At 37.3% G+C, this 23797-nt stretch overlaps 2 protein-coding genes and 1 pseudogene across 3 annotated transcripts; 2 read left to right on the forward strand and 1 right to left on the reverse strand.

Moving 5' to 3' along the window:
• Positions 1-301: 301 nt before the first annotated feature.
• LOC122085375 (mitotic checkpoint serine/threonine-protein kinase BUB1-like) lies at positions 302-4118 on the reverse strand. Of its 2 annotated transcripts, XM_042653768.1 has the most exons (7): positions 3994-4118; positions 3836-3886; positions 3616-3763; positions 3354-3511; positions 3184-3274; positions 1577-1687; positions 302-1497 (listed from the first exon to the last, which is right to left on the reverse strand). In XM_042653768.1, the coding sequence occupies exons 1-7, from the start codon at positions 4008-4010 to the stop codon at positions 1327-1329; spliced, it is 747 nt and encodes a 248-aa protein (XP_042509702.1). In that variant the 5' UTR covers positions 4011-4118; the 3' UTR covers positions 302-1326. The 2 variants fall into 2 exon arrangements, with proteins under 2 accessions (XP_042509702.1, XP_042509703.1); XM_042653769.1 differs by lacking the exons at positions 302-1497; positions 1577-1687 and adding an exon at positions 2060-2247.
• Positions 4119-6077: 1959 nt separating this feature from the next.
• LOC122086863 lies at positions 6078-6648 on the forward strand. Its single transcript, XM_042655797.1, has 2 exons — positions 6078-6275; positions 6376-6648. The coding sequence occupies exons 1-2, from the start codon at positions 6078-6080 to the stop codon at positions 6646-6648; spliced, it is 471 nt and encodes a 156-aa protein (XP_042511731.1).
• Positions 6649-17501: 10853 nt separating this feature from the next.
• Positions 17502-23329, forward strand: LOC122086864 (annotated as a pseudogene).
• The last annotated feature ends 468 nt before the right edge of the window (positions 23330-23797 follow it).

The raw sequence follows: 23797 nt of genomic DNA on the forward strand, positions 1-23797 counted from the left end.
TGACAACTCTGGTGTTGACAACAATACCAACACATGCACTCTTGTGACAACTGCCATTGAAACAAAGAAATTAAAGGGAGAGGGCTCTCTCTCTCTCTCTCTCTCTCTCTCTCTCTCTCTCTCTCTCTCTCTCTCTCTCTCTCTCTCTCTCTCTCTCTTGCCTTTTTTATTTAACTTCTTATTATTTTCTTTTCTTTCCCTTACAACCAAACAACAAGAAATTTTATTTTCTTTTGATTTATGTTTTTACTTCTTTCTTGACAACCAAACACAACTTAATGAAATATATTCTCTTTCATTTTTTTTTTCTTCAAAAGAGCCTCCCCATATCCCAAAAATAAGCTAAAACAAATTCACCCTCAATGTTTACATTATTTGTCTATTTTTTGTTTGATAGAAAATGTTTCCATGATTCAATAGTTTTTTGCAACCCTCTATGGACTTGAACGAATTTTGCGAAGTATTTATTCCGAGGGAAATGAAAAGCATTTTTGAGGAAGGGAGGGAGAGAGAGTTTCACTCCCATTGAGGCAACTGTATGGTGTAATAAACAAAAGTGCCTTTCGGTATGGTATAATAAACAAAGAAAACCAAACTTCAGGAAAGTATGATGTTTATATCCCATATGTCCAGCTCCTTAAGAAAGGATTAATCACTCAATCACTTTCAAGTTGGAAGAGATTACAGCAACAAAGGTTAAGTTGTAATGGAATATAAAACCTAGATGACCAATGCAAAATTAAGCTATGGCTGGAACGGTAATAGCTGCAAATCAAATCTAACAAGTAGCAATGAGGCAAGAGAAACACTAGATAGAAAGCAACAAGGATAATAATCTACTAAAATATTTGGAGTATGGATAATATAAGTAATTTAAATTAGTACATCTCACTTCAGTGGTGATGTCCTACTCCAACCTAGTAAGACAGTCTTTGTAAGTTGTAAGCCATATAACTAAATTTATTGCAACTGAAAATTCACAAAAGATACATTACCTTCAGAGATTCATAGTAACAAAAATAAATTAAGTTTTCTTAAATGAGAATGATAAGATATTGAAGAAGAATATATAGGGAGAAGAAATTTTGCCTCAAATTAAAAGGAGAAAAAGGAAAGTACCCCTGACCAATTTTTCCAAATTACAGTTGATTGTTTTGCCCGTTGAAACTGGACTACCCCCATTCTTATCTCAATGGTCTTATCAAACACAGTCAAAATGTGTATATTAAGAGGAAACTTAACACTGATTTTTAATTGGAAACAAAGCACAGCATGAGACATGGGAAAAAATAAATAAACCAGTAGTAGAATGGAAAACACTGATTTTTAATTGGAAACAAAGCACAGGGTGAGACATGGAAAAAATAAAAAATAAACCAGTAGTAGAATGGAAATTGTTAGCACATTAAGAATATTACCTAACTCAATGATCTTATTTCTTTGCAAAGAAGATAATGGAACTTTTCCCGAATAACTTTTAGCACTTAAATGGTATCCCTGGAAAATCGCCAGAACATGGTTAAAATTAGAGGTTAAAAAAGAGAAACCATCCAGAAATATCAGTAACTTATCTCACGTTGTACTTCAATATCTGCTTCTTCATCTTCATCAGTAGACTTTTGATGGTGGAGATTGACCATGGATTTATGGAACTCTTACCAGGATTAACAGATTCCCTGCAATCAATCTACAAAAGGAACTCTACAGGATCAATCATCTCATCCCTCACAAAAAAGCAACAGCATGATAGGCAATCATTTATGTGAAAACAGTCAGAAACAGAACTAACAAACCACCAAACATTTCACACAGATATTTTAAATGATTCAAATCAAATGTTTTAGTACTGATAAGTTAAGATCATCACATTGGTTTTATTTCAAAACTGACTGATTTATACAATCATGAACAGCTAGAGAATTTATAAAGGCTCATCGCAATTTCTTTCAGGTATACATCACAGAAGTCATTGTCCTACGTATGATATTATGATGTTCCACATGTAAAATAACTTATTGATTGGTGTTTGGCTTAAAACACTACCTGAATAATATAACTCTTGACGATTGGTCTAGAGTCCTCTAAACTGGAAATCTATCATTGTGTAAACAATCACCAAAACTATAAGAGATGGAAAGGAGCAGATTGTGGCAGGTTATTTTTTGTTCCACTAATTCCTTTTCAAAGTCCGTTCACAGTGCACACCTACAAGAGTTGGACCGGTGAAAGCTTGTTGACATGTTCTTCCTGAAATATATTTCATTACATAAACAAAATCAGTATACATTCTCTTGCATCCTATCTGCAACAATGGTTTCAGATGACATAGTTATTACAAGTCTTTGGATGAGTTTCCCAACCAGTTCCGTGAGCCTCAATCTCCATAGAGAAAGAACCAAAAAAATATTTTAGCAAACTATGGGCAGACTTTATGGAGAAAACAGTTGGAGAAAAACAATAGGATCAAATTCTACTATTCCATTTCACCAGTCTGATAAATTTTCTATAGTAATGGTAAAGGACTACGTTAGTTGTCCTGAACAAGTGAAAAAGAGGTCCAAAAGTCGTTACCTAGGTGAAATTAAAGTGGAGATCATTGCAAGTATCTGTTTTTCATGTTAATAATGTGGCTGAAGGTGCTTCAAATTAGGAGTCAATTCTTAGCAACTGAAAATGGTTCAGCTATTTTATGTTGGCTTATGTCAAAAAATGTCTTTCAGTTTCTACTACCTTCATCAATGAAACAATGTTCATCTAAAAGTTCTTTCAATGTAACATTATATCCTTGAAATTTTTTTATTTTTTGCCTTGCTTTTAATCCCTTACAAAGGGAACATATAAACACATCATCTGTTACACAACCATGGTAACAGCAGTTGCCTTAAAAAGACTATCAAATGAAAAAGGAGAGCCAAGAGCCACATAACAGTAGTTCATACTTTCACATGTCCATGAAATGGAAATTTAACTACAGAAAAGTTCAACATCTCGGAGGGCTTCATAAATTCATGTCATGGCAATCAATTGGAATTACAAGTACAATGTGGATTGGACAAGAAAACAAATAGCAGACTTACTAGTCGACTGCATATAAAGAAATAAAATAATTTACAAATGAAAATCAATTAGTTCCGCACAAAAAACATATTTGATTCCCTGGTACAAAGATCAATTTTAGCATACCTCCTTAAGCGAACAGGCATCCACTATGGCAGACATTCTGCTAATGAATAATTTCTCCGCTTTCTTTAGCCTCTCAAGAGGTTCAGCATTCCTAGTACCAGAATAGCATTGAAAACGTTATAGACAAAAATAAGGTACCACCGAAAAAACAAACCTGAAAAGAAATTAACCTAGAAATGCCCATTCGGTAAATTTCAAGGGCATCCAACAGCTTCCCCTTTGATTCCAGAAACAGGGCAGAAGATTCATAGCGTAGAGAATAGGTGAGACAAATCCTACTATCCTCCATCATTTTGAAAACGCTTTCAAAGTCTTCAACAGCATCAACCTGCGTTAAAAATCGCTTAGCAGATTATTATAGCATGAATTTCATAGACAAATAGCTTAAGGATAAGGGAAAGAAGAAGAAATTTTCTAGATTGGAGGATTTACATATAAAAACCATATCTTTAGAAATCGGACATCATTCCTGTACCGATTATCATCCTTGAATTTGAGTATGCAGTCCTTAAGAAGGGTTTCAAATTGAGAAACCGAGTCAACACTTGAGGTTAAACCCTCAAGTTCCTTCTTGATTGACCTGGATCAAGAAAAATGAAAACTAAGACCTAGATTTGTGGACACTGTGAGGGAGAGAGGGATAAAGAGGTACCATAGCCATTGCAAGAGGGGATCGTTGGCAGAGGCATTGTCTTCCGAATCCCTGAGAAAATGACGAGCGTTTCAGTAATCCATTCTGTAATTTCACGAAAGAAGAGAAGACGAAGATGACAAGGCAGAGCAAATGGTGGACGTTGACTAAAATGATACCTGCAAATGACCGCCATGTACTTCTTCCTTCCTCGAGTTGAGTCCTTGACCTTCGTGAAATGTTTTACAAATCTCACAGTTCTCTCTTCTCCATGGAAGAGCGGGAAGATATGATTTTGAATGCGTGTCTTTTAAACTGCATATATTTTCCCTATAATAAAAGAAGGCGGATCAGGTTTAACGTACGACAACAATCTCGTACTGGTCCGTGGATCCAGAATCCACTCTCGTTTTTTCATTTCATCGATTCTATATCCACGGATTAGGAATGTACGAAATTATTCTCATATGTGAACTTGATCTGAATTCACAATTAGAGAGTAAAGGTCACAAGTTGGAATGTGGATCAGATTCTCCTATGATAACCATTCTCGTACAGGCTGATCAACACAAATGGAATCCACCATAGAATTGGTTGTTGGGTGGATTCCATCTGTGCAAATCAACCCCATACGAGAATGGTTCTCATATGAGGAGTAGGATGGTTGTGGTAGAGTTCGGATTATGTCTTCGTACGAGAACGATTCTCATATGGTGCCTGTTCTACACTTGAAATCCACCCAATCTCTCTCTTCTTACAATAGGTTTTCACTTTAAGTGGATTCCAAGTGTGGATCAGGCGCTGTACAGGAATGGTTCTCGTACGAGGACCTAACCCAAATTCATTGTCGCTCTTGTGGGTTCGAGTTTGGAACACGTGAAATCCTCTCAATCTCTCTGTTCTTAAAACAGGCTTTTCATTGAGTAAATTCCAAGTAGATTCCAAGTGTGGATTAAACACTTGAATGAGAATGGTTCTCGTATGAGGACTTGATCCAAATCTCACTATCTCGTAGGCACTGCTTACCTTATGGAGCACCCTTTTTTCGATATAAAAAATATATATATAAAGAGGAAACGGGGGAAGATATGTGAAAGTATATATCTATTTAAGTCTCTGCTTTAAATTTTACCAAAAGAAAAAAAGTTCACACTTTAAAATAACATAGAAAAATGAGCAAATCAACGAATGAAATTTAGTTGTTAGGGTTGTAGGCTTACAGCCGAGTAGCTGCACCTTATGGCAGCAAAAAAAAAATGGAATCTAAAATTGTATTTTCGAAAATACAATAACCTAAGAGGGTCTTTGTGAATCCTAAAGGGAAGTGAATTATTCCATTTTTTTTATTGCTAGCTACTTGGCGCGCTGCAGCCCAAGTAATAGCAAAAACTTTCCCTCTATCAATAGCTATGAGTCGCGTGACCCAGTATAGTTTTTGGATGAATGAAACTTGATTGTTGTCTAGGTTGCAGCAAAGAATAGAATCTTGAAATATATTTTTTAAAATAATAAAACCTATGAGGGTATGCGTGAAAAAGGGAAGATGAATTATTCCATTTTATGAATGGGGTTGGAGCTACTTGGCTATGAGTCCAGATTAGATCCTCGTAAGAGAATGCTCGTACGGACCAGCCTGATCCACATATGGAATCCACCTTCTTTTTTTCTTTTATATGGTAAGGGAAAAAAATTATAGAAATTGCATGGGAGTATCATAATTCGGATTACAAAAGTTATAGTTGGTACTCTTATTCATGGTCGTAAGAGCTATCTTGGACAAAAAACAACCAGTTTATTCGTAGATTTGAGCATAAGAGGAATGTTACTTAAGAGGTTTTGAACATTCAAAATTTGAGGGAAGATGCTCAAAGACCGTGAAATGGTTCCTAGGTCATTTACTATGAATATCTTCCGAATTAGATGACACCTCCTTAATTGTCCATCCTTCCAAATGTGCTTCTTAGACCCGCAAAGAAACCCCTTGGTTGCTGCTTCAATAAAATCCCTTGTCATGTAATTGACCATCAATGAGAGGTCTTTAAAAAATAAATAAATAAATGGATTCCATGTGATCAGAATCGGACGAGATATAAAGTGATTTTTCCAATTCTATGTGCCGATTCCAATTCTATGTGCTGATTAGACATCGTAGCAGGATCATTCTCTCTCGTTGAAACTTCGAAGAACATGTGTTGACTGGTTGAAGTACCAAAGAGTTCATCCTTAGCAATGTGTCTCTAATAAGAGAACGTGTCCGGCAGTGATGGCGCCACTTGCTTCCCGTGGCACCCTTATTATATTCCAGTGGACAAGACGGGAGAACACAGAAGGCATTCAACTTTCAAATTTACAGAAGCCAAAACCACACTTGATCACCATGGCAGCGAGCTATCTAGCGAAGAACGCATTAATCATCAACGTGTCCAAGTCCTTCCCTCAAAACCCTTCTCTTTCTCTTCAAGTTTCATCGACCGGTAAAAGGTCTCAAGGGTTTGCTTCGCCTCTTCCTCTTCCAAATACCCTGAGGTAAAAGACTCCTATAATCTATCTCCATCCTACAGTGTTTCTGTTTATCGTTGATGACTTGTTATGTGGTGCATGGATCGCAGCAAGATCGAAATGAAGCAGAAGAAATGTCGAAGAAGACATCCAATATGTCCGAAAGGGTGAAGGATATTGTGAAGGAAGGGACCGAAAGGGCGAAGGACACAGCCAAACAGAAAGCAAGGGAATTCCAAGATTCCACGAGCGACGTGGTAGGTAATATGAAGGAGAATACGAAGCAAGGAATGGAGAGGACAACGGAGACGGCACATGTAGAAACGCAACCCTAAAACGATGCAAAAGATAATGGAAAAACAAAACAAACAATGCACACGAATTTTACGAGGTTCGGCAAGGTTGCCTACGTCCTCGGTGAGATGAGATCCTGCTTCACTATCAATGGAGAATAGGGTTACAGCGCTCGTCCTCACACCTCTCAGTATTGCTTGCATTACAGAGAAAGAAACCCTCGCTACAAATATATAGCGAAAAAACCCTAATCCGAAAAGTACACAATTGCCCTCAAATAAAAAATTTGAGCGAGGGGCTGCACCCCCTACACCCCCTGCTATGCAGGGGGGCCTCCTGCCCCCCCTTGTAACCCCCATGGCCCGCTAACCGGCTAACGGGACCGCCGTCCTGCCTGTCTAGGTGTTGCACCAGTACTCCCTGGATTAAACTGTGACGAAATACAAAACATCATACACCAACAATCTCCACCTTGGCTTGAATTCTGTCGAGCCTTCTGTAAAGATAATTTGTAGACGTCTTCATAATTGTACCTCATTAGAGGTACAAACCCGCACCTGTTTGGTGCGTCCCTCATCTTCAACAATGAGTAAAATTAATCGAGTCCAAACAGGACTCGAACTTCCCTGTAGTAACTGGCTTTGTAAACATATCTGCAAGATTGAGATCTGTATGAATTTTTCTCAAGTGAATACTGCCTTCTAACACAAGCTCTCTGATCTTGTGAAGTCTCACATCAATATGCTTTGTCCTTGCATGAAACACCTGATTCTTTGCAAGATGTATGGCACTCTGACTGTCACAATGTAACAATGTACCTCCTTGCTCCAACCCCAACTCACGAACCAGTCTAGCCAACCAGACTCCTTCCTTGGCAGCTTCAACTGCTACCATGTACTCTGCCTGTGTAGTGGACAATGCAATTGTAGACCGAAGCATCGCCCTCCATGATATAGGTCCATCAGCCAATGTAAACACATACCCTGTAGTAGACCTCCTCTTGTCTAAATCACCAGCATAGTCAGAATCAACATAACCTGTCAATTCTGTAAAACTTCCCTTGCCACTAAATATAACACTTATATCTTTAATCTTGCTCAAATATCTGAAGATCCACTTAATTGCATTCCAATGCTCCTTCCCTGGATTACTCATGTATCTGCTAACAATATTGACTGCATGAGACAAATCCGGCCTGCTACAAACCATAGCATACATGAGACTCCCAACTACGCTAGCATAAGGGACTTGAGACATCTACTCCACCTCCTCATGTGTTGTAGGGCATTCACTTTCAGATAACTTGAAGTGGCCAGCTAACGGAGTACTAACCAGCTTAGCCTTTTCCATATTGAAACACTCTAGCACCTTTTCAATATACCTCTTCTGAGCTACCCAAAGTTTACCTGCATTTTTATCTCTAAGGATTTCCATGCCAAGGATCTTCTTAGCAGCACCAAGATCCTTCATCTCAAATTCAGCACTCAACAAAGACTTTAAAGAGACTATCTCATGTTTGTTCTTTGCAGCAATAAGCATGTCATCAACATAAAGCATCAACAAAATAATGGAATTATCACTTGACACTTTATAATAAACACAACTATCATACTCACTTCTTGTGTAGTCAATCTTCATCATGTGGGAATCAAAGCACTTGTACCACTGCCTAGGAGATTGCTTAAGGCCATAAAGTGACCTCTTAAGCAGACAAACATGGTCTTCTTTTCCCTGCACCTTGAAACCTTCAGGCTGCTCCATGTAAATCTGTTCCTCCAAGTCACCATGAAGGGATGCAGTTTTCACATCAAGTTGTTCAAGCTCTAAATCATACATGGCCACCAAAGCAAGTAGTACCCTGATCGAAGTGTGTTTCACCACCGGAGAAAATATTTCATTGTAGTCTATCCCCTCCTTCTGTGCCTAGCCCTTGGCTACACGTCTGGCCTTATACCTTTCACGCTCCTTCTCAGATGCTGCCTCTTTCTTACGAAAGACCCATTTACACCTAATGATTTTTCTTTCCTTGGGTTCTTCCACAATCTCCCAAGTCTTGTTCTTCTGTAGAGATTCCATTTCCTTCATCATAGCTGTCATCCATTTATCATGCTATTCATCACTCAAAGCATCATGGTAGGAAGATGGATCACCTGTACCTTTAGTGAGGGCATAGGCAACCATGTCCTCAAACCCGTATCTCATAGGTGCTTTGTGAGTACGCTTCCCTTTATCCTTTGTCACAGTATAGGGAACTTCTACTGCTTCCTGTTGTCCTGGTAAGTCACTTGATGACTCATTCTCTCTTGTTGTTTCTAACTCACCTAACTCCACCTACATAGTAGAACCTTCTTTATTTTCATAAACTGCTTGTGAATTGTAATTTGACTTCACTATATGAGACTCATCAAACACGTCTTTGCTAATCATAACTTTCTGTGAACTTGGATCCCACAACTTGAATCCCTTTACACCTTTCTTAAAACCGAGAAAGATACATTGCTTAGACTTTGAGTCTAACTTGAAACGTTGCTCACTCTCAACATGCGCATTGGCTGGACAACCAAATATTTTTATAGTAGAATAATCTACTGGTTTTCCTATCCATACCTCTTAAGGAATTTTACAATCAATCACTTTTGATGGAGACCTATTGATGAAGAAACATGTCATGTTCACTGTTTCTGCCCAAAATCTCTTGCTCAACTCTGCATTCAGCCTCATACTCCGAGCTCTTTCTAGAAGTGTTCTGTTCATCCTTTTAGCTACACCATTTTGCTGTGGTGTCTTTGGAACCGTGAAGTGACGTGTAATCCCTTCAGCTTTGCACAATTCTAGAAATGGCTTGTATGTGTACTCTCCTCCATTATTTGTTCTTGAGTATTTAATTTTCTTTCATGTCTTCCTTTCTACCTCAGTCTTTCATTCCTTAAATTTAGTGAACACCTCACATTTATGCTTCATGAAGTAGATCCAGACTTTCCTTGAGTAATCATCAACAAAGGTCATGAAGTATTCTGCCCGCCTTTAGATTTTGTTGTTGAAGGACCCCATACATCGATGTGTACATAATCAAGCACCCATTTACTCTTATGTTTTGCAGTTTTGAAACTAACCTTGCACTGTTTTTCGAACACACAATACTTGTAGAAGTTCAGTTTACAAGTTTTTACTCCCTTCAACATTTTCCTTTTATGAAGCTCCATCAATCCTCTTTCTCCCATACGCCCTAGCCGCATATGCCACAGATAGGTATCATCTGTATCAAATACTGCATCTGTAGTCATAGATGCTCCACCTATAACTGTGCTCCCTATGAGTCTGTATAGGTTTCCTGCTAGTTGTCCCTTTATGACAACCATTACACCCTTAATAACTTTGAGAACTCCACCTTCTACTGTGTACTTGCAGCCATTTGAGTCAAGTGCCCCCAAAGATATTAAGTTTTTCCTTAATTCTGGTACATGTCTCACATCTGCTAAGATTCTTACTATCCCATCAAACATCTTGATTTTGATAGTGTCTATCCCAATGGTCTTGCATACGGTATCATTCCCCATTAGGACAGACCCACCATTATATGGTTGATATGTATCAAACCAATCCTTATGTGGACACATGTGATATGAACATCCAGAATCTAAAATCTAAGGATAATTTTGCCTGTACCCACAATAATGAGAATACATTCCGAGTTTTCACCCTTGATGTACAGAGGCTAGGTTATCACACCTATTTTCTCAGAATGATATTTCGCACCCACAACAAATAGGTTTAGGAAGTGGTAACTACTTAGGAACACACGTTCCTTATGTCTAGCACCCACTAAACACCAATTACAAAAATAATGTTGAGCTTATATCAATGCCCTACAATAAAATCTCATATAACATAGGTCTATGGTTGTATAACCTAGCTAAGGATACAATGGAAATACATTAAATCAAATGCATAGGTCAAAGTGTAGAATAGCTTATAACCCTACTCATTTCAGGAGATGAAACCAAAAACTCTGATTGTCCACTGGAACCTTCAACCTCCCCCAAGTCGATGGAGAAATTAGAATCTTCAAGTGCCTTATGGAACTCGAATTTGTCTATGTCTGAAACACTTTGGCAGTGAGTGTGTGATACAAACACTCTCTCTTCTTTTCTTCTCTTTCTTTTCTTTTCCTTCCCTCTTTTTCCTTTCCTCTCCTTTCTTTTCTTTTCCTTTTCTTTCCTCCTTTGTGGAAGCTCATCTTAGCTTCAACAATGGTACACACAAGCACTCCTTCTCTCTCTATTTCTCCTATTCTTGTCTTCCTTGTAAATACAACTTTAATGGAGAAGTAATATTCTCAACAAAAACCACCAATCTCCATTAATAGGGCTTGAGAAAACTTTTCTTGAGAGACATTCAACACACACAAAGAGAGGGAAAAACTCATTTTCTCTTCCATTTTCTTTTTCTTGGCTACCACCAAGGCTTTCAATATAGCAGCACAAACACACCCACTTAGCTATATCTCCATTAATGGAGTCTAAAGACCATTCTCTTGAAGTTAAAACCCCATTTCATGCAACTAACACAAAGGGGGGGGGGGAGCTTCTACACATTTTTTGATCACCTTTACTTCATCTTCTACTCAATCTCTTTGCAGAGAGAGATAGTGCTTGAAAAAACGAAGAATCTATCAGTTGAATGGTCCAAAATGGCCTTCAGATGAGAGAGATATGCCCCTTTGAAATTCGGCCTCTGAAATGGCCTAAAATGAAATCTATACATATGTCATAATATTATTTGTACAACAATCTTTTCCTTCAGGAAATATTTGGGTATTCAAACCAATTTTGAGGTTGAATTGTAACACCAAGATATGGCAAGTGTACTGAACCCACCTGAGAGATCATTGAGGGGTTTCCACCAAGAGACTATTTAGTACCAAGGGGTTTGGAAGATTGATGATGGTGTGAAAACCTTAGCCCCACATCACTTAAAGGAAGTTGCTGGGTTAGTTGATAACCTACTTCCTTAACATGGTACAAATGTATTTTAAAGCATTGAGGCCCAGGAGCCAAAGAGGACAATATTATACCAAAGTTAATGGAGCCGAGGTATTACATGAATGTTGGGCATTGATGTATAGAATGAAATATGCGAGGGAGATAAATGTTCAAAAGCTATGGATTGAATGTGATTCTATTGGTTTTGAAAGGGGCGGTTCCCTGTTTGTGTGGCAACTATGGTACTCTATCCGCCCTTATTTCCATAGAATGGAAAGTAACTCACTACTATAGAGAGGATAATCCAATTATGGATTTTATTGCAAAATCTGTGGTAAAGTTGGGGATTTCGTCTTCTATGGTTGCATTTACAGGTTCTATTCTTTATGAGCTTCATGTCGATGCTCAAGGTTGCCCGAGATTTAAGTTTTTAGATTGATTTTCTATCTGTTGTAGTCTAGTTCCTCCTACTGATGGCAATGCCAAAGGTGTGTGGGGCTAGTTTGTGTTTTTATGTTTAGGTTTCTTGCTCTGTCCAGTTGATGTCCATACTTTCTTTTTTCCGTTTTTATTTTTAATATAAATGATCCTTTAGCAAAAGAAGATGTGACTACTTCAAAGCATTGAGTATAGAAGGTCTTTAAAATTGACCACTCTTAAAGTTTTAGACTTCACTTTGATCGTATAACTCACATTATTCTACATTGTTTCACTTATATTTATAACGGTTTGGAGTTGATCAACTAAACTTCATAAAATTTTAGGTCACACTTCATTTGTTATGAAAATTTGAACCTTTTCTTTATGATGCATAATTGATTCTTTTTCTTGTTTTTTGTTTTTTTAAAAATAATACTTGACCAAGATAAATTCAGATCAATTTGTCTTCTATTGATGGAAAATAACTTACTGTTATAAGGAGGCAACTCCCATAAAGATTTCCTTACGAAAGATGCAGCCATAAAGTTATTTTTCTACCATGATTGATCTCTCTTCCGATATGAGGGAGAAGTTGTGGAAAGATGCAATGACTAGGCTGAGATTTCATTTTTCCTACATTGAATTTTTTTGTGAGGACAATACCTAAGGTTGGGACTCTCTTTTCCTTTTGTTTCTCTGTATTCGTTTAGGGATGCCTGAACATTAACTCTTGTACTCTTTCTTTTATCTCTTTCTTTTATTTTCTTTAATATATTTTCTGATCTCTTATAGAAACAATGAAAATTCAGATAAGGCACATTTTGTATGATGTATAAAAACCTCACTTGGCATTAAACTAAACACCTGTGAGAGTGAGAGGATGAGGCTACCCGTGAGAGAAATGTTTGTCCTACTTATCAAGTGTCCGTAATAACAACCCCAAAAGGAAGTTCAATTGGTAAAGAACAACACCTCAAAATTAAGAGATCGTATGTTAAACTCCCCTTAGGGCCTGCCTACTAAGAAGGAAAAAGTGTTCCCAATGGCAATGAAATCTTTTACTTGAATTTTTTATTACAATGGAAAAAGAAAAATCTAAATCTAAGGCTCCGTTTGGTATCGTTCTAAAAAAACGTTTCTGGAGTTTTTTCGTTCTATTGGAACGAAAAAACGGAATCTTCTGTTTGGTGCACTTATGGTCCGTTTCTGTTTTTTTGGAACAAAAAGTGAAAAAAAAAACTGAAAAAACGAGATTGGACGGAACTCCATTGGAGTTCCGTCTTCCCAGTTTCGTTCCATTTTACAAAAAAAAAAAAAAAAAAAAAAAAAAAAAAAAAAAAAAATCCCGATAAAAATCTAAAATTTTGAAACACCATTTTTTCGTTTAAAAACTGCGTTTCGACACAGAAACTGAAATTTTCATTTTTGACACAAAACGGCGTTTCTGGAACAGAAACAATACCAAACGGGCCCTAAGGGAAAGCGAAAATGGTTGCACATTTGGGGATGTCCACATGGTTTAACTGATCCAAGTACCAGCTACACTCTTTATTTTGATTTTCATACATAAATCAGCCCAAAAAGAGTTGTTCATATGAAAAAACAGGACATTGAAATCCCTTTGACACCTCAAATAGAGTTTCACCAAGTGCAGAAGAAGACTTTAAAAGTTCAATACTGTACATGCCAATTACTAATAATTTTTTTTTTATTTGGTAAAATGCCAATAAATATGCCCAGATATATGAAAAAATAAGCATGCATGGAAATACATAAAAAAATTTGATTAACTTTGAGTCTAAAATTTTATGCGTCACTAGTTTTAGACCATTCTCTCAATATCCAATGAATATGATGGTAAGAGATTCCTTATGGGTTGACATTCTTAAAAATTATTTTCATTTCCAAAATACATTTGTCTTGCACGAGGTCTGGTTTCATGAACATGGAGGAATGAAGACACAAATGAGCCAAGGATGTAACTCTCAACAACTAAGCCGTATTGGCTAGTGCCGAGAAGATGGGAATTGATTCACTTTCTTGGTCCAAAAAAAAGTTGAAAGAGAAGTTGGGGGGAATGATAACACAACTAGCCAAGCATGTATCTCTTGACATTGGAACCGTATTGGCTAGTGCCGAGAAGACATGAATTGACTCACTTTCCTGGTTAGAAAAAAAAAAATAAAAGGCTGAAAGAGAATGTTTGGGGGGGGGGGGGTGATGATACAACTGAGCCAAGGATGTCAGTCTCAAGATCGAGTTGGCTAGTGCAAAGGAAGATGGGATTTTTTTTTTGGATAGGTAGAAATCTTTTACTTAAAGAAGAGTAGAAAAGCATAAGATGAATACAACCTCAACAGGCAACCATATTTCCAAGAACAAGCTCAAAAGGAGAATTAGAGTCTCAACCATTGTTAGCAAAATGGGAACAGGAAAAAATAAAATAAAAATGAACGACAATGGTGAAAAAAATGCAAACAATACGGTCAAACAAATGGTTAGAAAAAAAAAAAAGAGAATGAAAAAAAAGAAGAAGACGGACGATACAAATTTTAAACGTGTATATTTCAGAAAAATGGGACCAAAAAAAATGATAATATCGCTCAAATAAATTGAGCAATTATATCATGAATACTTGCATCTAATGCTAAAAACAACTATTTTATTCAACATTAATGCATTAATATTCCCATAACCCAATTTAAGTTCCAAGACATATCATCCAACATCAATTCTAAATTCATAACATACCAAAAAAAGATGTCCAAGGTGCTATTGAGTAATGTGACTTGACTACGTTGTTGTCCATTATTTTCAAGATAGCAACACACTCCCATATTATCACATGTTTAGTTGGAGTTGGAGATCATTACTTTAGATACACTTTTCTGTAGATGCATTAGTTTGTAGCTCAATATTGGGGTTCGTGCATTAAATTTGAGTTGAATGTGAGATCATGATAAATATAACCCTTCGAGTCAGCTTTGCAACAGTGAAATAATTAGATCGATCAGAGTTCAAAAGAGAAGAAATGGTCAATTAAGTAAGGCATTGTATCAAACAAGTCAACTGAAAAAAAAAAAAAAGGGAAACGGGTTTAAAATGCGTTTAAAACAGACATGCTTGCTTTTGCCCTTTTTTCCCGGATCTTTCATAAAACAAATGACAAAAAGAATTTAAAATAGGAAAAAAATGGGAACATCATTTTAAATGCATTTTTCCTAAATAAGGTCTCAACCACAAAAAACAAGGACAACAGGATAATTTGACTCCTAGAGGTGGACAAAGTTTTATTTGTGGGAAGATGCCAACTACCTAACATTAATGCCAAAATGGTCAACGAGGAACTTGTTTTAATTGGACTCTTTGCCCGTGAAAGTAATCTGAGACACCGTTTGATAACGTTTCTGCTGTTTCTATGTCTAGAAACAGTAAGAATGATTTTTCACGTTTTCAAAAACAAAAACAGATATTTTGGTGTTTGACAAACCTGTTTCTGGAAACATTTTTTGCAGCATAATGCCACTAAAAACCCAATAGTATCATCGGATGCCCAAAAAAGAGAGAGGGTTCGGTTGCCGCTTTTTAGGTTTAAATAGTTGAGAGATTTATCGGGTACAACAACATTTTTTTCTTCCCTCAAATTCATTTCTAGAAACGACAAAATTTTTGTCAAAGTCATTTATAGAATTGAAAATAGGCATAAATTTTGATTTATGTTTTTAGAACGGAACAACTTTATCTAACACTTTTTAGGTTGTTTCTCCGTTTTTGAGAACAATAAAACGCAGAAAAGACAGAAATAAAAAGTTATCAAACGATGCCTAACTACATCGATCGATTACATAAAAATTGAAAATTCTTTCCATATATGTATCACTATACAGCAAAAAGCAAGCTTACCGAAACATCAAACATTATTAGCTCCACCAAACTCTTTGACCACCCAGTTGGTTTCTTCAAGAATATCCATGCCCAGGAGATGGAGGACATAGGTGGTATATTTCTTTCCAGATCTTTAGCCTTTTGGTGGGCTCATCCGTCATTGGAAGGGCATCCATCAAGCATCTACAAGTGGCAAATGAATATTTAAGATTATTACCGCTAAATCAAATCCCATTGGCCCAGGCAACTTTGGGATTATAAGAATAAGTGGTCTCCCGAACAGATTTGGAGGAGAAAAAGGCCATTGAAGGAAAACAGCTAAATAATTCTTCTGTCAGGAAATGATTTGCTTTCCCGTTTTGAAAAAGAAAAAAAGCTTGAAAAAGTAGTGGGTGATAAAAAACATAACATTTAAACGGCGTTGGCCAGTGCCAATTAAGGAAGATGGGAATTGATTTGTTTTCTCGCTTGGGAAAGGAAAAAAACGCATGAAGAAGTAGTGGAGAGGTAACATTGTTAATAAAAAAGAAAAAAAAAAAGAAGTGGAGTGTGTCAATTAAATCCTGTCCTATTCATGTTTTCTACTTTAAAGATAGTGGAGGGGTGTTTTTTTTTTTTTTAATAATAATAACAACAACAACAACAACAACAACGGAAGGTTATATCATGAAATCCTATCTTGTTCATATTTTTCAGTTTCGAGATAGTAGAGGGGTATGTGTCATAAAATCCTATTCAATGCTCTTTGGGTGTTCCAACAAGCATCAAACGATTGTGAGGATTTGTACACGATCCTTGGGTTTGCCTAATTCGTTCAATGTGTATTGGATATGTTGGGCAGACATGATCCTAATAAGTTGGGCAAAATAGAATGATTTAAGATAGAATATCGCTTATTGATCATTGTTGAAAGACTAGGTTTTGCCAATTTTCCTTTATAAACTTTTCCTTACCAGATTATCCCAAAGAAAAGAAATGATGTTAAGTCAAATTTGATTTCTATAATTGTTATCCAATCATTCAGTGTGGCTTTAAATGGGGTGTTATCACACTCCATTCCCAAATCTAAGGACAAAACTAACATTATCTTTCTCATGTTTATGAGGAATTAATAGTGGATGCGTTGTCAAAAACAAGGTTTTGATTCCATTAAGTGGTTTCTACTGATGGCAATGTCGGAGGTGGAATTTCTCTATCTACCAATTTGGTTGTTGCTTGATTTTGATTTGATTTGATTTTTTTTTATCTTGTAATTCCTTTGCCTTCTAATAATATTGATTTTTTAGGGTGAAAAAAAAAATTATCCCTTAATTTTGACTCCTTTTGACTTGGGCAAATTAGATTATTATAATTTTTTTTATTCATTCTCTCTCCTTCATTACTGTTGTGGGCCCCTTAATAATGTGCTTTAATATCATTGGTGTGGGGTGAGAGACGGGTTATGATCCAACTGAGAATACAAAGTAGTGAAGGAGATGAAGATTTCGTTCTGTCAAACCCCAAGGGCAGCCTTGGTACTGAGTAGCATAGATGGAGTTAAGAGGGTGGTGGTAATAATAATAACAATAATGATAATAATAATGATAATAAGAATATGGAGGAGGGAGATGAGAAAGGTGGTGGATGTGAAGGAAGTGAAGAGACAAGTGGTATTAGCAGTGCTGATGATCATAACCAACGCAGCTCACTACTTCATCCCATTGGTTTCTGTCATGTTTGCTGGTCAGCTCGGCGAGATAGAGCTCGCAGCTGCCACCCTTGCCAACTCGTGCGCCACTGTCACAGGTCTTTCTCTCATGGTTCGTTTCTCTTACTCTCTAGTAATGCTTATAAAGAATCCTCTCTCGCTCTCCTCCACCCTTCTTAGATTTGGTTTTCGTTTCTTTTCTTTTCTTCTCTCATGGGATCTTTTTCTCATTTCTTAAATGTAAGAAATTTAATTGCAATTGAAAAAAAAGTAATATAACCAAATTTGAACAGTTTTAGAGTACTTATTTTAAGCATATTAGGTAATGATTCTAATTTTTTTTTAATTTAATTTTGATTTAGTTTTATTTTTCTTCCCTTTATTTCCATTGCAACCAAACTAGGAAAAAATAAAAATAAAAAAATCATTGCCAATTTGGCCTTTCCCTCATTAACCGGTATATCCTCTCATGTTCATCCATGCATCATCGTGGTAGTTCATGCATCGTGTTGGTATTTTTTTTTTTGATAAAAAAGGGGGGCTTTTTGGCAGTGATTGTCATCTTAGGCTCAACGACCCTGCACGCCCAGCTACTATAATTGCATGCAACCAATTGAACGATAGTGGGACATGCCATATCAAACTCTCAACCGCGAACTCACTAGGTGAATAGTGCAATGGTAGGCTACCACCACAAGTGACCACCCCATTGGTACTTACTAGTAGGGGTGTCAATTATGAGCCTGCACCGGTAGGCCCGACCGACCCAACACCTTTATGGCTCGATTAATAAACATGCATTCACGGTGCAGGTAGCTAGTCCGTAGGGCATCCGATTGAACCGACATGTTTATACGCTCGGCTTGAATCAACTCGTTGTAGCCCGACTGAGCCTGATCCCTTTAATATTACATAAAATTTCTATTTTGCCACTATTAGTAATAATCTAGTTAAACTTTCTTATCCTTTGCTTTGTAATAAGATTTGATTTAATTAACCTTTTTTTGTAAGTTATAATGGTCATAATCTCTTCTTCTTCTTTTTTTTTTTTTTTCTTTAAAGAACAATCATAATCTCATATCACTTATCTTCTTTATTAAAGATTCATGTCACATATTTTTAGACCTTCAGCCCACTTAAGAAAATAATTTTAGAGTCGGTACATTTAAAGTCTGTTTAGACTTAAATAGGTCCGTAGCCCGGTTAAAGCTCGTTTAAGGAAAACCCAATTAAAGCGCGCCACCAACCGGCCCGATTATAAATTGTACTATGCTCCCACAAGCTAGGCCCGTTTACTTAAACGGGAATTCACGGTGCAAGGCTTTCAAGTGGTCAAGCCCGACTAGGCCCGACCGAGATCGGCCCAGCCCGACTGGTTGACACCCCTACTTGCTAGTCTCAAATTTGTCAATACCTTGGGATCCCCTCTTATCCACCAATTTCTAATCCCAAAGTAACTTCCACATTGTATTTATTAAGGGCGTACTCAATCTCTATTTTCCGGACTCAAATCCTTTGCGGCTGACAATGAGTGGCAGTGAGGATCCAACGGCTGGGAGGGGCTTGGCATGCACCGCAACTGTCGGATGCTCACTGCCACTCACTACCTCCCCGCAGAGGATTTTTGTGCCTGTTCTCCACCCTTTTTCTTTTACATAGGACAATTTTCTCAGTCCATGCACCCCAACCGTCAAATGCTCACTGCCACTCACTGCCTCTTTGCAAAGGATTTTTGTGCCTGTTCTCCACACTTTCTCTTTTACATAGGAAAATTTTCTCAGTCTCTGCTCAGTTTTGTCCCTACCCACCGAGACCAGTGTGCCTATCCTCTCCTCTCTTCCCTTGAAATGACAACTCTACCTTGACTATGATTCCTTTGTAATATTTGAGCGTTTCTTGCCGGCGTAGCCTACATTTCTGGATAGGAACCAGTACTCTCCCTTTTTATTATTGATTGTTTCAAAATAAAATGGAACATATACAACACTACAACAATGTATGGTTATACATAGTAGATTTCCTTCAATCTCTGATTTTTTTTTTTTTCACTAAAAGGTTGTTTGTATTAGAAAAAGAAAAAAAATAGAGAACAAGAAGAATATGAAACAAGTCAGACATATAACAAAAGCCTCACTAGCCTAAACCCCACCTTCGGCATTGCCATCAATAGGGGAGAGACCAGGGAGCACTAAAACAAAAAACAGCAGGGCTAAACAAATCGAAATCTTGCTCTACCCTAGGCAACTACTTGAAGATCTTCTTGCATCCTGTTTTGCCAAGAGATTGGGTCGAATGTTGCTTCTGACTTCACGGCCGACTTTGCAAGGAAGTCAGCAATGGGATTAGCTTCGCGATAACAGTGAGTTATTAGCCATTCAATTCAATGAAAGTAATCATGAAGGGCTGTCCATTGCTGTAAAACAAACCAAGGGACTAAACCCTTTGAAGCCATAATTACCACAGTGACCAAATCACACTCCACCCAAAGCTTTGTTAAATTCATGTCTTTTGCTTGTTGAAGACCCAAAAGTAAAGCTTGAAACTCAGCAACAAAATTAGTTGTAACACCAAGGTGCACACCAAAAGATGAAATCACTCTTGAGCTACAGTCTCTGAAGACACCTCGAGCGCCAGATTTCCTAGGATTTCCCAAACAACTATCAATATTCAGTTTGACCCAGAAGTAAGGAGGACGACACCAATATACTTCAAAAACATGCTTTTGACGTCTCTGAGGAGCAGTGATCGCTAGATTCCTTGAGCATACCAGATCAGAGACTGAGGCCACTCTCCCTTTCAAACTTGGGGACATTCTACGTAGCTCACCAAGAACATAATTAAAAATCTGTCTAAAATTCCTTGATACACAATTAAATCTCCTAGAATTCCGTTCGAGCAAAATAAAATAGAGAATAAGGATGAAACCTACCCGCCAAGCATCCTTAAGGCCAAGGACTCGAGATTTTTGAGACCACCATTTACTGAGCTCCACCATGGAAGAACAATGAGAGGTAAAAAAGTCACTCCAAAAATCGATGAGAAGGTAGACCAAAGATATCTGACACATTTGCACTCGAGAAATGAATGATTAATGGATTCTTCTTCAATCATGCAGAGCTCACAATGTGAAGGAAAGAGACTCCCCCTCGCCTTGATCTTGTCATCACATGGAAGCTTCTCCTGAAGAAGGCGCCATCCAAAGACTGACTAGCGAGGTTGGAGATAATGGTCCCAAATAAGCTTGAACCAACCTACCTTGGGTTGCGATTGTCTCAGGCCTTCCCAGGCCAATTTCATAGAAAAATTTCCCATTGGAGAGAGCACCCAACTACAAATATCTTTGGAGAAACCCAAAGAGATAGGAAGCTTTCCAGCTTTGTCAAAAATTCCTTTTAGAAAAGATGATGATACTGGGGGGAAAACCCATTTGCCTTCTTTAATGAAAGCACCAACCTTTGTGTCCAGATCTCTGAAATTTTTTATTTTTTTTTAATCTCCATAGATTAATGAATTTTTTATATAATAGTGAATTGGATGAAATAAAATTCATGTTTGGATCCATTTATTTATAATGATATCCTTATTCCTTTCTAATTATCAGATTGGTGTACGTAAGTGGAGCACTTGAGACTCTCTGCGGTCAAGCATTTGGTGCCAACAAATACAGAAGTTTAGGACTATACCTACAATCATCAATAATCACATCTTTCATCTTCTCTGTCATTGTAGCCATTTTATGGATTTATCTGATACCAGGGATGTTTGCTTATGGTTTCCTGCAATGCTGCGTCGGGTTTCTCCAAGTACAGACTCCTCTTATGGTAACACCATTAATTCTGTGTTCACTGATTCCACTTGCTCTTCATGTTGCCATTGCATATGTTTTGGTTCACCGATGCCGAATCTCGGTTATAAAGGAGCAGCATTGGCACTTTCTGTATCAGTGTGGGTATCATTTCTTATGTTGGCGTTTTACATCAAGAATTCAAAGAAATTAAGGTCTGTATGGGAGGATTTTCAACAGAGTCCTTCCACCTTTTGCTTCCAAATTTGAAGTTGGCAATCCCCTCTGCTGTGATGGTGTGGTAAGTCAGTAGTTTTTATCTTTTTTCGCTGAAGGTCAGTAAGAATATACAGAATTAACATCTAGGCATATCCAGATGGATACAAATAGTACCCCAAAGAAATTTGGGATCCCACATTTGGCATTGCCATTAGGCAGGATACAAAATTCTAAAAACAAACTAACAAGAACTAATAATCAAAACAAAATATGGGACTGAATTGAGTATCACAAATGAACAAGGGGCTCTCTCATTACAAAGATCCCCAACTGATGAGCCTCTGATGAACTAAAATTCAGTCATGAGTTCTGTAAATAAAAAAAGACCAGTCTTCATGAATTATCTATTATGATGGATTAATGACCAGGTTTCCTTTTCTCTTGATGAAACTATTTGCAGCTTGGAGTTTGGGGTGTTTGAACTTGTGGTGTTACTGGCAGGATTGATGCCAGAGTTCGAAAAGTAGTACTTCATTGGTTGCAATATGATAGTACTGCTAGGACTACTATGTTCAACAATTAGGCTCTTCTAATGAATCCATTAATACCAATTAAGCCTATATTGATGCTGTTTTTGATCATTCATTTGTGCAGCGCAAACATAGAGAATGTTATTTACATGTTCACTTGTGGATTGAGTGCTGCTGTCAGGTAAGTAGAACAGAAATGGGCGTATAATATATGCCATTCATTTAACTACCTGGAGGGATTTTTGAGTTAGATTCACCATTAATGAAATGAGCTGGGGTTGGGTTCATGACTACTGTCTCGGTACAAGGGTATCAAATGAGATTGGCGCGGGAAACACTGAAGAACCTAAGAATGCAATGGCAGTGACACTGAAGCTCTCTTTTATTCTGGCTCTAATAATGGATCTATCTCTTGTGTTTGGTCATGGTATCTGGGCTGCCTTCTTCACTGATAGCCCTTCAATTAAGAAAGCATTTGCTTCTATGACCCCTTTACTCATCAGTTCTGTAACACTAGATACAGCACAAGGAGTTTTGTCAGGTAACAATCAATCCCAAATATTAATACTTAAAAATTATCACAGTGATGAGGATGGTTCTCAAATTTACTAATCTTGGTGCATATATATCAATCCCCCTCTACATGATTGATTATATAGGTTGGGGTGGCCAGAGATTGTGGTTGGCAGCACACCAATTGGCATTGTTCTCGGGTTTAAGATCGCTCTCCATGCAAAGGTGAGCCGTCGATCATTTTCATGAGTCCTATATTTTTTTTTTGGGGGAGGAGAAATGGTGTCCGTCTAGCGTTCCCCACACCCAGACACAGCCCATGTTATCAGGGGCATATTTTGACAAACAGGGGCTGTCTTGACATGGGGTACGCTAGATGGACAGTGTTCTTTCTCCCAATTTTTTTCTTCTATTTCCGGCATTAGATTACCCATTGGATTGTTGTAAAATGATTTACCTACTTGTGATTCCTGTAAATGATTATATCAACAAGTCTTACATGAAACTATATATGAGATGAGAAATCATTGATTTTAACAGTATCTTTGTTCTCCGTTGTTGCAGGGATTATGGACTGGATTGATCTGTGGCCTCTTTTTTCAGGTCATCATCCTCTTATTAATTGCATTGCGCATCAAATGGACAACAATAGTTCTCCCTATGGCCAATGGTGTTGGAAATGAAAACTCAGAAGGGGTTTAGTAAGACACTTTAAAACTTTTGAGATAAATGATATATCCTTAAGTGGAGGAAGAAGCTTTGAGCTATGATTGTATTGATGATTAAGTAATCTTTTGATTCATCCTTCATTTCCAGAAAATTGCAATTTAGGTTCTATCTTTGGTTCATACTACTGTTCATTTGCAATTTTATACTTCAGACGTCAAATTGGGATATTGGACTTATGGAAACTCCAACCTCATATTTTTAGGTAAACTTATCTATTAGATTTTTATTAGGTAAACATATTTTTAGGTAAATTTGTCAATGGGAAGGAATTAAGGATAAGATTTGGAGGCAATAAAGGACTGCCAACTCAGCCCATCGATTGGTAGTTTTAGAGTCCAAATTTTTTATATTTTATTTTATTTTACAGCTTTATAAATACATTGTAAAGGCTCACAAGCACCCACAATTTTGATGAATGGATTAAGAATTAGTTTAGTTTGT

The sequence above is a fragment of the Macadamia integrifolia genome, chromosome 8, assembly GCF_013358625.1.
Source record: "Macadamia integrifolia cultivar HAES 741 chromosome 8, SCU_Mint_v3, whole genome shotgun sequence".
In the NCBI taxonomy this organism is placed as follows: domain Eukaryota; kingdom Viridiplantae; phylum Streptophyta; class Magnoliopsida; order Proteales; family Proteaceae; genus Macadamia; species Macadamia integrifolia.

Excerpts from the sequence above, each read along its gene's own strand:
- LOC122085375 (XM_042653768.1), bottom strand. Across the intron at positions 3,512-3,615 it reads TAAAGATATGGTTTTTATAT|GTTGATGCTGTTGAAGACTT; the intron begins GTAAATCCTCCA and ends TTTTTAACGCAG. Across the intron at positions 3,275-3,353 it reads TACCGAATGGGCATTTCTAG|GAATGCTGAACCTCTTGAGA; the intron begins GTTAATTTCTTT and ends TTCTGGTACTAG.
- LOC122086863 (XM_042655797.1), top strand. The coding sequence starts at position 6,078 with ATGGCGCCACTTGCTTCCCGTGGCACCCTTATTATATTCCAGTGGACA. Across the intron at positions 6,276-6,375 it reads ACCCTTCTCTTTCTCTTCAA|TGTTTCTGTTTATCGTTGAT; the intron begins GTTTCATCGACC and ends TCCATCCTACAG.